Source organism: Brassica rapa, chromosome A08 (genome assembly GCF_000309985.2).
Source record: "Brassica rapa cultivar Chiifu-401-42 chromosome A08, CAAS_Brap_v3.01, whole genome shotgun sequence".
Taxonomy (NCBI): domain Eukaryota; kingdom Viridiplantae; phylum Streptophyta; class Magnoliopsida; order Brassicales; family Brassicaceae; genus Brassica; species Brassica rapa.
Window position 1 is genome coordinate 3,447,991 of NC_024802.2, and position 15,058 is coordinate 3,463,048.

The 15,058-nt window shown below is 29.1% G+C and overlaps 1 protein-coding gene across 3 annotated transcripts in view; it reads right to left on the minus strand.

Moving 5' to 3' along the window:
- Positions 1 to 15,058, minus strand: part of LOC103833034 (receptor-like cytoplasmic kinase 1) — a 40,740-nt gene that overhangs the window by 24,627 nt on the left and 1,055 nt on the right. For 2 of the 3 annotated variants that reach the window (XM_009109136.2, XM_018653809.2), the window contains exons 4-8: positions 14,927 to 15,053; positions 14,561 to 14,834; positions 14,291 to 14,423; positions 14,040 to 14,126; positions 13,430 to 13,783 (exon numbers count right to left, since the gene is read on the minus strand). The exons of the other annotated variant lie outside the window; for it this stretch is intronic. In XM_009109136.2, the coding sequence (XP_009107384.2) occupies positions 13,655 to 13,783; positions 14,040 to 14,126; positions 14,291 to 14,423; positions 14,561 to 14,834; positions 14,927 to 15,053 (750 nt within the window). In that variant the 3' untranslated portion in view covers positions 13,430 to 13,654. Of the gene's footprint in view, positions 1 to 13,429; positions 13,784 to 14,039; positions 14,127 to 14,290; positions 14,424 to 14,560; positions 14,835 to 14,926; positions 15,054 to 15,058 lie in introns of those variants that run through there. 3 annotated transcript variants of the gene reach the window in all.

Sequence of the window (15,058 nt, forward strand, 5' to 3'; positions counted from 1 at the left end):
TTACATGAATTTCACAATTTTACATAAGATAGAAAATAAAAATATTAAAAAGATAACTACAAATTTGGCAATTCTTTAAAGCCACGTTTTAAAAACTGGATCGGACATTGACTCAACATTATAGTTGGATTAATGGTCGTACCGATCCAACCGGTTCGTTCGGGTTTTAAATTTTAATCCAATTTTAAATTAAGTAATTATATATAAATATATAACTATAAAAAATTATATAAACTTTATACATTGTTAGAATCTAAAGTTGATCTGAAAAAAAATGAAAACTTCAAAAATAATATAAAATATAATGAAAACTATTTTATTTATATATATATTAGAAAACAATATGAAATTTTTATGAAAAATTTTCAGAACTTGTAATTTTTTTATTCTTGTAAACTGAATTTAAGAAAATATGTTTTAATATCGAATCAGATCAATGGGTTTTAGCAAGTTTTACTGGGTTTTGATCGGGTTTACCTGTTTAGTTTAAATCTGTTTTCAGCATTAAAATGATCTTCATACTTAAAATGTTGATTTTAGTTAATTTAATATTTTTGTTTTATTTTTAATTTTTATCAAATGAAACAAAGCATAATTTTATTTTTTCGTTTACAAGTACATGCACTAATATTTTTGTTATTTAATAATATTTTGGATTCCAAATCTATATTATTTTTATTTTCCTTAAATTATTATTATTATTATTTATTTAATATGTTTACTAATTATTTTAAATAGTAAAAAAGAAAGAAAAATGGTATGTTTAAAAACTGAAATATCATCATGTTTTATTAAAGCCGATATCTAATTATCCCCTATATATTAAAAAAGAAGCATTACAACATTAGAAGCATGACACGTGTCATCATGAAAATGATTTTCGGGAATCCTTAGAAAAGTAAGTTGGTTCATCTAAATATAAACACATCATAAAATCATTTATTAGTATTAAATATTATTTTTCATTTTTTCCTTAAATAAAAGCTACGGAATTACCTAATGTTATTAAGATATATATATATATATATATATATATATATATATATATATATGTATGCAATTAATGATTTCCATAACAGAGATTTGCTAACAATCTGTATCCACTCAATCATTTTTGTTTAAATTTTTGTTATTAAAATAAATTACATAATTGCATTAACCATATAACAAAAAATTAGATTTTTTCGTATATGTTCTATTTTGAATTTTTAAAAACGAGTATAAATTACTAAACTGTTAAAAGTTTCAAACAAATTTTTGTTATCAATGGTTTAAATTTTCTGTTATAATAAGATATAAATAGTTATAAACCACATGAGTAAGGAGTCTTGTTTAATAAGTGTTTATACTAATATATATATATATATATATATATATATATCATTAGATTAAACTACATATCATATAAAATACAAACTATATATTGATATTTACATTTAGGCATGGGAATTTCGGGTTTCGATTCGGTTCGGTTAGGGTATTTTGGGTATCGGGTAGTTTGGGTAGGGGATTAGAGGATTCAGTTATTACTTGACATATTTTCGGTTCAATTTGGTTCGAATAGTTGTGATTTCGGTTCGGTTCGGATAGTAAAATTAGGAACCGGAAAATACCCGAAAAATTCGGTTCTCATTTGGTTTTGGTTCTGGTTGGGGTAGTTCGTATAGTTCGGGTAAAATATTGGTTATTTAGGGTTCAATATTAAAAAAAATTAGGATGATTTAGATAAAAAAATTTAGATATTTCAGATTACTTTGGATATTTCAGGTAATACTCTCCAGATAGTTTTGGATTTCGGATATTTTCGGGTAGTTTAGATATTTTATAATAATTTAGTTATTTTTAAATATTTTTTGGTATTTATAGTAGATTTTTAAATTATAAATATATATTTAGCTATGTTATATGCATATATAATTAATAGTGTTATATATTAGGGTACCGGTTTGGTTCTTGGTTCGCTTTCGGCTTGGTTCGGATATATAAATATAGGAACCGTTCAGATATTTGAGGGTCTCTGTCTGGTTCCAGTTTCAGGTATTTCGGCTCGGTTCTGGTTTGGTTCTTCGGTTCCAGTTTTTTTTTGCCCAAGCCTATTTGCATTGAATAAATATTGAGAACTTAACTAAAATTTTAATTTTTAAATTTGCATTCAATTAAAAATGATTATAAATTACAGAAACAATTAGACATCTCAAATTAAATTTTTTATTAATGGTTAAAATTTTTGTTATAAGATAACAATAATCATAAAAACATATGATTAAAAATTTCATTTAATAAACATCTTTACTAAAACTATATTTTATATCTATGTTTATAATTTAAATTTAATTATATAATATAGAATTGATAAAATTGTTTTTGTTATTTATTTACCATAAAATGATCGTTAATAAACAAGAGTGATTGTTTGATTTATATGCACAAACCAATTTATTTATATACCTAATATTACCGATATCTTAATATTTTAATATATATTTATTATTGTATTATTTTTCAATATGTAGAAAACATAAAATAAATAATAGTATATAAATATAATTTATATATAAAATATTTATCCCGTGCAAGGCGCGGATCTTAACCTAGTTTATATAGTATTTGGCTGTTAGGTTAACGTCATTGATAATTACCATAAGCTAATAAACTAATACGAAAACTAATTTTTCTATTTTTCCTTAACTCTCCCAAAATATATTATCTACTCTTGGCTTGATTCCAAAGTTTTTGCATCTTAAATATAAATTTTTTTATATTTACCTCATACCGAATTGTGTATCAAGTTAATTATATTTGATATTTAAGCATAAGAGTATTAAGTTAATATCATTTAATTGTTTGATCTAATAAAGAAAACATCATTTATACATAATTAAATTACACTTCTGTGCAGTGTGTATACTGCTTTGCGAAGATTAATATGTTATACCGACCAAAACTTTCTTTGAATGTTGTTTGGTTCAATTAAAAGATAACTTCCACATAAAACCAACATCAACAATACAAAACTGGACATCTTCTTCTGTTTTCCAACACTAAATATACAGAACATTAATCCCATATATGATTATATAGGATTATGAAAGACTTAAAAACTCACAGATTATATCACCATTTATATATGATTATGTAGGATTATCAAATACTTCATACTAGGATGAGACCACGCTTTGCGTGGGGGTGAGATATGCATAAAAATCATATATTAAAGTAGGGTTGTTTAATCCGAATTTTGGTCTTGTCTCGACTCAATTTTTTTTGATATTTTAGTTTATAAAAATTAGATACCATACTAAAATCATATATGTTTTAGTTTGGTTCTGTTTATATATTGCCGGTTTTTGGTTTATTAAATTTTGGTCTTGTCTCAATTTGGTTTTCCGATGTTTTTGTTTACAAAAATTAGATACCATATTAAAATCATATTTATCTTAGTTTAGTATAGTTTATATACTGTCAATTTTTGGTTTATTCAATTTTATACCAAACAAACTTAAACTTTTATAACATTTTGTAAATTTAATTTTGTATGATTAAGAATCAAATTTATTAAATACTACTCTAATTTTTAAATAGAACATCTTTTTCTATTATATTTAACTATTAAAAATAATTGTTAAATAAATAAGTTATTATAGATTTATAAGATGAAAAGAAAAAATATTAACAATATACTAAATTTATGATAAATATATGTCAAAGAAAGCCTTTACTTAAGAATAACCAATTATTCATATTAACGTCTCAAATATCAAGATCATATAAATAAAATAAACTACATGTATATAATTATATTATGTAATTTACATAATACTATACTACTGTATTTTAGTTAATCAGTTTATTCGGTTTATATGGTTTGATCGGTTTATATACTAAACCATATCTATGTACCACAATTTTTAGAAATAACATCTATCCGGTTTGTACATTGTTCGGTTTTAGTTAGTCTGGTTTTTACCTAATTGAACACCCTTAGTTCAAATTACTAAATCGTAGATAGTTTGCAAACATGTTTTTTGTACTAATCGTACGTAATATAATCAAAATTATATGTATTTTATAATTAAATCTAAAAATAATTTACAAAAATAGATCTCATTTTTTAAAGTACTAAACCAAACGGTTTTTTTTGGCTGTTTGCTAGTTGGAAAGATGATAGTATCGTTAGTGATACTTAACGTTTAAATATGATTAGCTTATATGTTAACTTCGTCTCTAATTACCATTAACGAATACGATTTTCAGTTACTATAATTTTTCTTATCTCCCCAAAATATATTTTCAATTCTTGCCTTGACAAAGTTTTTGCATTTTAAATTTAAATTTTCCATATTTCTCTTCTCTTCTACCTCACGGCAATTATATTGGATATTTATACATAAAAGTATTAAGTTAATAGTGTTAAAATCTATATGTAATAAATAAACTATCATTTATACATAAATGTCGATATTTGTGGTAGAATATGCACGCTCTTGGTAGGTTGCTTTCCTAAACAATGATTAAAAGTATTTTAATAAAACTCTCATTTATACGTAAATGTCGATATGCCCAGCGAATATGATCTCGAACTTGGTTTAAATATATATACTTCTTATTATATATTTTTATGTTTGAATTAATATAAGTTTCCCTAGCGAATTGATTTTGGATTTACATATTATTAAATCGCTTGTTATGCTGCAACGTAAAGTCAATTGACATTCCAATTAAGTGACAACTAAACAAAAATAAATTTAAATAAAAATTTAAAGTTCTAACTTTTTAAATGTTCATTAATTAATATATAGGGGATGACTTGAAGTTATATGGGCTCATGGATTTGCATAGCTTCAAATTGAAAATCTGATTTATTGATGTCATCATTATTACCTAGCTCTGGTAATGTAAACGTGAGTATATGAGTATTTCACGTACATAAACCCCTCTTAAGACGTCAAACCGAGAATCAATAAAAAAGATTTATGTAATCAATATGTAGATATATCCACACAAATTGCGACTTGTAATTAAAGACATAGTGAATATATGCACATGTAAGTAGCCTTATTTGAGCAAGAGCGTTAATTATAATATATGCGTTTGTGAAAACTTCCTTTTGTGGCCTAACGTGCTTTAGCCTAAGTAAAAATTAAATATATCCCTAGAGAAATCACAATCTATATTTTGGACCAACTTTTGTTTTTCAATTGAATATGAAACTGCCACGTCGTACTAATTGATATGCTAATTAATTGACACTTAAGCCGAAATTTTTTAAAATTAATACAAACTTCAGGTTATAACTTTTCAAATGTTTCTCTATTAATATATAGGGGATTTATATAATTGTTTATATATGATCCCACAATGAAAAGCGTGATTACATATGTTAGGCTACCGAGATTATATGTTGAAACTTTAGTATACTATTTTTTATTTGTATTGGACGACGTATGAATATACTTAAACACGTTTTTTGTGTTTCATCATGAATGAAAGACATTTATGTTTTTCCTTTTATGCTTGAGTTTGGTTTACCAATTTGCTTATCGTATATCATCATATGCCTAAATACACGCTTGTTATAATATAAAGTTTTCTAACAATTGAATTTTGGACTTACAAATTATTCAATTGATTCTTATGTTGACACGTAAGCCAAATTGACATTCTAATTAAATGACACATCATCATAACTCTTTTTTAATTAGTATAAAATATAGGTTACACTTTTTAAAGGATCCTCAATTAATATATAGGAGATGTATATTTAACTTAAAAATCTATAAAATAAAGGTAAGGTCCAAAAGTAGGATTCTATTTTAATAAGGAGATCTATATAAATTTAAGACAACTTTTGACAAAGAATCATATAAATAAAGCATTTCGACCCTTTTTCCCACAACAAAATTGACAGATATAAAATAATGAATATTAGAAAAACATTTGTTATGTTTTTTCTTGTAGTGGTATTAGCAACTTCTTCGTTGTCCAACTCCAACGTTTTAGCCTCACCGGGTATATAGCAAATTGTTCATTGTTCATCTATCTTTTGTTCATTTTAATAATAATTTTTGACTGTTTCAGTTTTGAAAATTTAATATTAGTGAAATCGATGTTATGTATATGTATGCATATATATTTATTATTTGTAATTTATTTGTATTTGTGCAGTGATCAATCATGTGGGTGGATATACTCATTGCATTGAAAGATATTGTACAAAAGATTGGTTAGAGGCTGAATGCGAAGCTGAGTGTAGAACAAGAACATACAGCACAGGCTCATGTCTTGGTCCTTTTCCAAAACTTCAATGTTGTTGCAAAAAGTGAAAAAAAAAACTTTAGAAAGTGGTCATCTTTTATACAACTGGTGATTTAAGGGTTGGTTTATATTTTTCTATAGTATAAAAAGATAATTTATTATCTTGTTTTATCTTCAATAAAATAATCTAATTATATTATTATTTTTTGTGTGTGTTTATCATCGTTTTTAGTTTTTTTTTTACTTGATTCGAAAGATCTCATTATCATATAAAAAATTAAAAAAAGAGTAAACAAATTCAAAAAAATATAAGAAATATATTGGGGTCTATTGGGGAAATTGGCAAAATAAACCATAATAAAAAGATTTTTGTCTTTATATACCTTTACATTAATTGATCAGCTTTTGACATTATTATCCTCATAAAACGAATATAATTATTTAAAATTATATACATATCAAAAAAATAAGAAAAATCAATTCCATGATGATAGTATTTACATTTTTGATATATACCAAAATTAAAATCTAAAAACAATATGGATTTGTTGATCTAAATTTGTTAGAACATATATTATAACTCATTTTACAAGGATAAAATAGATGTTCTAACTTATCTTATATGTTTTATAAAAGTTACAATTTGTGTTGTAACGTCTTCTCTATGATAATACATATGTCTCAGTTCTAATCAAATGTCTTTGTTATGTATATATATATATTGTAGGCTTTTGTGTTCATTGTAGAAAAAATTAGAAAACGTTGATTTGTGTTCTATCTTGTTCATATATTGCAGATAAAACAGCGCGTTCTTACCTGTATGCTATGCTCTAACCATAGTAGAATTTAAATTCTAACATTTTTCATGTGTTCTATCTTATTTATAATATATATTCTTACCTTTTTCTATGTTTTATCGTTTTTAGATTATGTATTTTATATTTTCCTATATTCTATGCTTTTAAATTTTAGAAAATCTAGGAAATAATTCTAAATATTTTTATTCAAATTTCGTTCCTTTGTTCTTCTTGTGTTCAAAATCACCTTGAATGGTCGAAAATAGAAGAGACTTCGACAGATGAGCATGCAATAGTTGGCTGGAATGTCGAGACAAAGTTCACCAATTCTCCGTAATGGAATGCCAATCAAGGGTTATTTTTAACACAATGCTGACAGTGAAAAAACCTAAATATCCTTTATATACTAAAGCACAAGTCACATGACCAATAAAATTCTGACACATAGTATATTTATATAAAAAATATAATAGAAAAAAACAAATGCAGAAACCTTTAAGTAAATAAAAGCAGTTTTACATATTACCTAATTTACATTTATTTATTTTCTATAAAAAATAAAATTCTATAATATTTCTTCCACTAAACCATGATCTCCCGATCTTTAAAACTACTAATCTTTAAAAGTTTCGTCCATAAACTGATTGCTACATATTTACTTCATCTCTACTTAAATTCTTTGCCACAGTTCAATTGATTCTTTCTCAAATTAATGGTTTCAATGAAATCAGAGATACAAAGCACAAATTTGCTATAGATTGATAGGCAGAACGTTCTGCAAAGTTGGGAGATGAAGTTAAAATCAAGGTTAGTGAAACTAATACGCCCAACTCTTCATGCTCAAACACATTACTTTCATGAACTTTTTTTTTCTTTCAACGTACATATGTTTATTTCTTTTTAGTTTTTCATATTGGAAAAAATTACATACTACATAGTTAAAAAGGTAAACATAAACAAATTAGGTCGTTGATAAAAAAAAAGGGTCAATAACTTTTTCAAAATGGACTAATTTCCAAGCCTCGATTTGCTAAATTTGTTTTATTTGTTATGGTGATAGTTCAGAGAAGAAGAAATATAGAGTCTCACATTAAAGTAACGTACAAATGGAGTGTAAAAAACTGGGTGGTAGAGAAAACAAGAAATATTCTTTATTTTTTTATTTATGTGTTTATAATCTTACAGAAATGTGATGATATTATTTTTGTTTACTTTTGAATCAAAATATATACACTTTTGCTTTATATTTCTTATTTGTAGATGCTTGGAAACACAAAAAAAAAAGGTCAGCAAGTATAGGATTGAAAATATATGCATAAGATAAGAAGGGGAAAACCATAAAAGATATTAACATCAGTTATGTTATACTTGTGCTACATATATGTTTTCACTCAGTTTGACTTTTCATGTGTAATGATTTGTCCTTGGTTTTGGAAAATAGATTAATAGTTGACATTTATGTTGTGTTTATATTGGACTGTTTTAAGATATACAAAACAATTTTAAATTTTCTTTTCAAGTATACCAATAAATATATCCCTAAAATCTATTTTTATTGTAAATTATATAACTCTAAATTAACGTCCGTGCTTAGCACGGATGAGATAATACTAGTTTCTAATTATTTTACTAACAAACTAAATAAATAAACTATATAAATATTTAGCTTTTATTTTTGATTGGCCAATATAATTTATAAATTAGATTAGATATTTAATTTGTATTAGATTATAAATTAGAGGGTTAATTTCGTATTTATAAAATCAAAGGTATATTAAGACAAAAATTAATGATATCAAAAATATAAAAGTACAAACCAATCCTCAATATGGCCTTCCTATTAGCCAAATTTCCCATGTGTAAGTAAGTAACTCTCATTATTATTATTATTATTATTATTTATTAACATGGGGTATCCCATGTCTATAAAGAGGTCTATACTAATCCCCAAAGGAAAGTACAGCTCATGGATAGACCTTCTCTCCGGACATTCAAATGGGCCTTAAAGCATGTGCACATATTCGTGTTAGATGACTAAGATAATTGTGATTTAGTTTCGCGCAGCCGGTGGGTTAAAATTGAAACATATTAGCGTCCCAATCCCGCCTCCTTACCACCCGACCACAGTCACCCGCCTCATTATTACTGTTCTCGTACTAAAATATATTTTCTAGGAGAATGACAAACAAGAAAAGGAAAAAAAAAAACAATGAATTAAGGTATACACTGCGCTTCCGTTCGTTCACGTCGGGGATTGCAGAGCCTTGGGATTATGGAGGATTATATTTTGTCGGGTAGTTTCCAAATTGGGATGGGTAACAGTTTTGCCTTTGATTTCCAAAATGTGATAGATAATACTATTTTTCTCACAGTAACTACTGGATTATTGTTTCAAATTCAGGTGGGCTGAGTGGAATGGGATGTACAGGGATGATGTTAGAAGATTTATGAAGGTATACAACGTTAGAATCTGGTATACACCAATGATGTTAGAAGAAGCCTTATTGCAGAAACACTCTTATGTTCCACATTATTTAGGGTATGGAAGGAAGCTTTGCTACTCGGGTTGCAGGATCTTCTGATCTTTACCAGGTAAGTAAGATACATTCAAGTTATTAATTTTTGTTCCAAGTACGTTTCATAACATCATCACATTTACTCGCTTCTCTTATTATATAGGTTAACCAGCGGAATCCTCCTTACCACGGTGTAAATTTCATAATTGCGCATGATGGATTCACACTGAGAGATCATACAATTCTAAGGTACTTTTGATTTCTCGTTGCAGCCTGGATGAGTGTCCATTCCTTACATATCTCTTCTGTAATCTGGAACTGTGGTTCGGAAGGTACAGTTTATAACGTTATCAAAACATTGAAAGTTTCTTGTTTTAGTATTTAAGTTTATACTCTGTTTCTTGTCAGGGGAAACTGGCAGATGAAGAATTTTCATTTAGCTTTGATGATTTCTCAGGTAAAACCATTGCCAACATACATGAATGATATTGTTGTTAACAATCTTATATGAGACCAACCTTGATCAATGATGCTAATGGGAGACGCATATGGACATTACCCGATATATGGTAATAACAATAGCTAATACTGCTCTCAACAACTTCCAGTGGAAAGAGGCAAGTCTTATCTCTTATAAGTTAATATGGATGGACTCTCCCCTGTGTAAGCCTGTAACGGTTGTATCATGGCTTGTTTGTTATTTTAAAATCCAGCTCTACGCAAAGAATAGCAGAACCATTTTAGGTTCTTTTCAGAGTTGATCAAGTTCCGACATACATCCCATGCATGTGTACTCAAGCACGAAAATTTCCTCAGCAAAGTAACTAATCTTTATCCTCTCGTTTACATGTAGTATTCCTTGAATCTTTGCGCCTACTCTTATTTTTTTTGTGTGGCATGAAGATAGATAATGTTGGATCAAATAAATAGTCCAATAGTTTTTATTTAAAATGTGAATATAAAATGACTTGGGCTAAATGTTATTAAGCCCAAAAATCAAGTCATCTTGTGTATCAGAAATGTTCCACATCGGGGAAGAAGAGAAAAGAAGAGTGTAGAAGCACTGTAGCCTACTGGTTAAGGTTTAAAGGCTTCTACACTCAGGTCTAGGGTTTGAATCCCAGACTATGCAATTTATTGCAGATTACAGGAAATCCAGGAGAGAGTGCTTTATTAAACAATTATGCAGACTACAAGAGAAAGACTTACAAGGGAACTTCAACATTGTGCAAGTAAATCTGTCCAGGCGTGGATCTTCATAGGACGGCTCAGGTGATGCAGTTAGGCGTACGTCTTCATAAGGCAGGTAGTATTGTCGGTTATCGAATCGTCTATGTAATCTTTCTCATATCATAATTGTAAGATCATAATAAATCATCGTTAAAAAAAGAGAAAAGAAGAGTTGTTTATATATGTGTTAATGACATGAATGTCCCGCCTGGCCGGCTCGGGTCGGGTCGGGTCTTGGTGGAAAGCCTCTGGTTCAATAAGATTTTTTTTGGACCAACTTAAGCTCAACGTTTTGTCATTTAATTCGGGAAAAAACAGCATGCAATTTTATTTAAAACGACAAGCAGCGCTGTGAGCCTGGGGCCCATGGGCGGGTAGTCCCACGGGGCGGGTTGTCACAATTTTTTTTCTTACAAATGCAACTAATCACAATAACATACTGTTACAATTAAAATTAATTTGAATGTATGTAAAAATTAGACTTCAAGTTTACACATATATAACAGTAATCAATATCATACATAACTTGTTTAAAGTCATCATATCATAAGGGACTAAACTCTAAAATATTAAACAAAATTAAATGGATTAATCAATACTATTAAAAGAGAAGGAGTTTTAATAAATCTACTTAAAAAAATTGTTTGGACTCTTTCCTTTTTTTATTTTTTTGACTTCTCCTATATATTATAACAATATGTGACAAGATATTTTACCTATATATAAGCGATTTTTACTCTAACTATCAAACTGGATACATTATTATTTATTCTTAACCATTTAAATCATCGATTGCTAAACCACCCTACCCAAACAAAATAAATTACATGAACCAAAACCAAAGCACAACCTATTATAACATAACTTTATCGAAATATTCATTCCCCCACTTATAAAAACATTGAAATATTCATTTCACCCACAAGGAACATAATACCATCAACTACACAATTAATTTTTAACACAGATAAACCCCAAATTAATAAGACCAAAAATTTAAACATAATTAAATTGAGACCCACATTAAATTTAAAATAGAATAAAGCCCAAATACTTAAGAACATAACTTACAAAAATATATGTGAATAAAACATTCTTTTTAAAATCTAACTTTCAATAATGGAACATATGTCTCTGATACTCTTATAAAATAGTAAATTGTAGTTTAGATTTACATTATAGATACTTTTATATAAAAAATTAAAAATATTCTAATACTTGGTTTTATAATTGATAGTTTGATTGTTAATAGACATACAATTAAATGTAACATAAATCGTTACTAATAACACTATATTTATTCCAGTTTCAAATTGCTATACTATTTTTACACACAAATGAATCTCCAAACAAATTTCGAACAAACTTCAAAAACGCAAACGCGTGATCTAATTTCATACAAATTAATTGTGCTTACGGAAATGACCTATATATTAGTGATATAATCTTCAAAATTATATGATTCAAACCTTAAATTTCATAATTATGAAAAGCAAAACAAAATCAAACCCGCGCTTTCAAGCGCGGGTCAAAATCTAGTTAGTTTTTTATTTCTTTACTAGCAATTGCTACTGTCCTATTAAAAGATGATTCAAAAAATGTGCTAAAAAGTTGAAATCTAACAATGAAATATATATTATATAAGAGAAAACTATGAAAAAAAACAAATAAAGAAAGAAATGCTAACAGAAAAAAAAATTAAAAATAAGACAAAAATTAGGACAAGTCTCACATTCATTGTACAAGAGGTAAAAGTAAACCAGGGAGAAAAAAACAACGCGATTGGCTTCGAACACTGTAACACCTTAACGTAACCGGAGGCATCTATACCGATTGTTCCACGATAATCAATAGTGACATTGCTAACTGATTAAGATTTATAAAGTAGTCGGGGCACGTGCCCCCGTACGTTGTACCGTAGATCCGCTCCTGATCAACTCCCAAACAAATCAAGAAATGGAGCGTTTATGTTCTGCATTCTTGTGGTCTGGTCCAGCTTTACATACAATTAAATCTAAAGCTTTTTAGTCGGATGGCTGCAAACCACTACATGAAGGAGGACTGGCCATCAAACCGATAAAGGAAGCAAATACAGTGAGTTGTATGAAACTTGTGTAGAGGATTCTTTCCTCAAAGCCAACTTTATGGGTCGTGTAAAAACATACCTGAACCGGCAGTCTTTTCGGACAGTAAAAGAGACTACAAACAGAAGATCTTGGATGTGGAGGAAGCTTCTCGAATGCAGAAATAGTTTAGAGAATTACTACAAAGTGGTAAAATGGAGAGAGAGAACACCCTTTTGGTTTGATAACTGGTGTAAGAAGTGGAGACTAATTGATATCACAGGGCCCAGAGGCTACATTGACTTGGGAATGGCAGAGAAGCAACAGTCGCTACTGTCATGGTAACTCACCATTATGGAAAGTCAGAGAAGCAACGGTTGCTACTATTAAGGAAAAGCCATTACGCTGAAGCTCTCACTAGGTGGTTCAACAATGGGTAGGATTATTTAAGAACTATCTTTAAAATGATGTAATCTGTTTCTTTTTCAAACGAACGTCGCACAAGTTGTAAAAGATGATTTTTTGGCTGAATACAATTTTACATTCATCCTTAACAAAAGAGAATCTCTAGTCTAAGATTTAATAGTGAGGTTTCTGAAATCATTATTAGGTTAACAATAAACAAAATATAATTTGGTATTTTCTCTCCACCTCAAATTACATAACAGAAAACAGATAATATAGAGAAATACATACACTGCTATTCAAAAGTGGGGCTTGAATGCAAAAACAAATACACAGTTGATTAATCATTATGAAGCAGCAGCTGAGATGTGGTTTGGATATCTGATGATCAATAAGGGTTCCTATGTGGAGTAGAACGAGGAGGGTTCAGAAGAGGTTGAAGTGCCTTCACCACAATGCTCATGTTTGGTCTAAAATTTGCCTCATATTGCACGCACAGTGCAGCCACCGCAGCTAGCTGATCATCATCATATGGCATATATAAGACCACAAACTCAATTGTCATAGAAATGAATGTGGACTGCAAGACTATCGCTTTTTTTTATTTGGCATTTTGAAGTAAAAGGTAAAAAAAATAGAATGTGGTTTCTCCCTACTTCCTTTGGTACTAATCTCAGTAGAGAAAACTAGTCTTCTAAGTTAGAACCAAAGTATCTTATATGCTGCAATGAAACAATGATATGAGAAAACAATGTTTATGGGATTATTAATACCTTGGCAACAGCTTTAGAGGGGTACTCTCCAAGTAGTCTTGCATCAACACATAGCTTCACCTTGTCTTCGCTCAGTTTAGGGGTTGCCTGAGACAAACATACAAAATCCATACTATTTGAGTAACGATAATTAGACTTTTATTCTTTTAACATTTTCCGATATTTTTGAGTCAAATTGGTCTTCTAAAATCCATTGTTTATCAATAAACAAACCACAACCAGAAACAGAGAAGGCTGCACTAAAACATTACCCAAGTCACTAGACTTTGTTGTCCACGAGGTAAGGTATGGTCGACTGGTTTACGACCAGTAAGGAGCTCTAGCAGAACAACGCCAAAACTGTAGACGTCGCTCTTTGTGCTCAATGTTCCCGTCATTGCATACCTGTTCACACACATAACCCAACAATGTTTAAGCTCTAGATTCAACTGTGAGAAGAGAGGCAAGTAGAACCAAGATGATTTGTTTGAATGAAACAAACTGAAAATCAAAGAAAATATTAAAAAATAAAAGGGCATTACTCAGGAGCGTGATAGCCAAAGGTTCCTAGTACACGAGTAGAGTGAAGTCGAGCAGCCATGTCAGGCGCTTGATTAGAGAGATCGAAGTCACCAATCTTGGCAACATCGTCATCAAAGAGAAGCACGTTGCTGGATTTGATGTCTCGGTGGATAACCTGAGGGTTGACCTTCTCGTGCAAGTACTCAAGCCCTCTGGCTGCACCAACAGCGATCTTGACTCTCTGATGCCACGTCATAACAGGACCTCGCAGCGCTCCTTTCACGCCTTTTCGGCCTGCACCACCAAAAGAGATACATCCATAGTTTCATCAAGATGTTCAAGTCTCCAGTGAGACTAATCCCATATAAAATTGAATCATCACTCACCATGAAGGACATCATGAAGAGATCCGTTAGGAGCATACTCATAAGCAAGAACACGGAGAGGTCCATCAACACAATAACCCACAAGCGCAATAACATTTTCGTGTCGCAATCTCGAAACCATTGATATCTAGA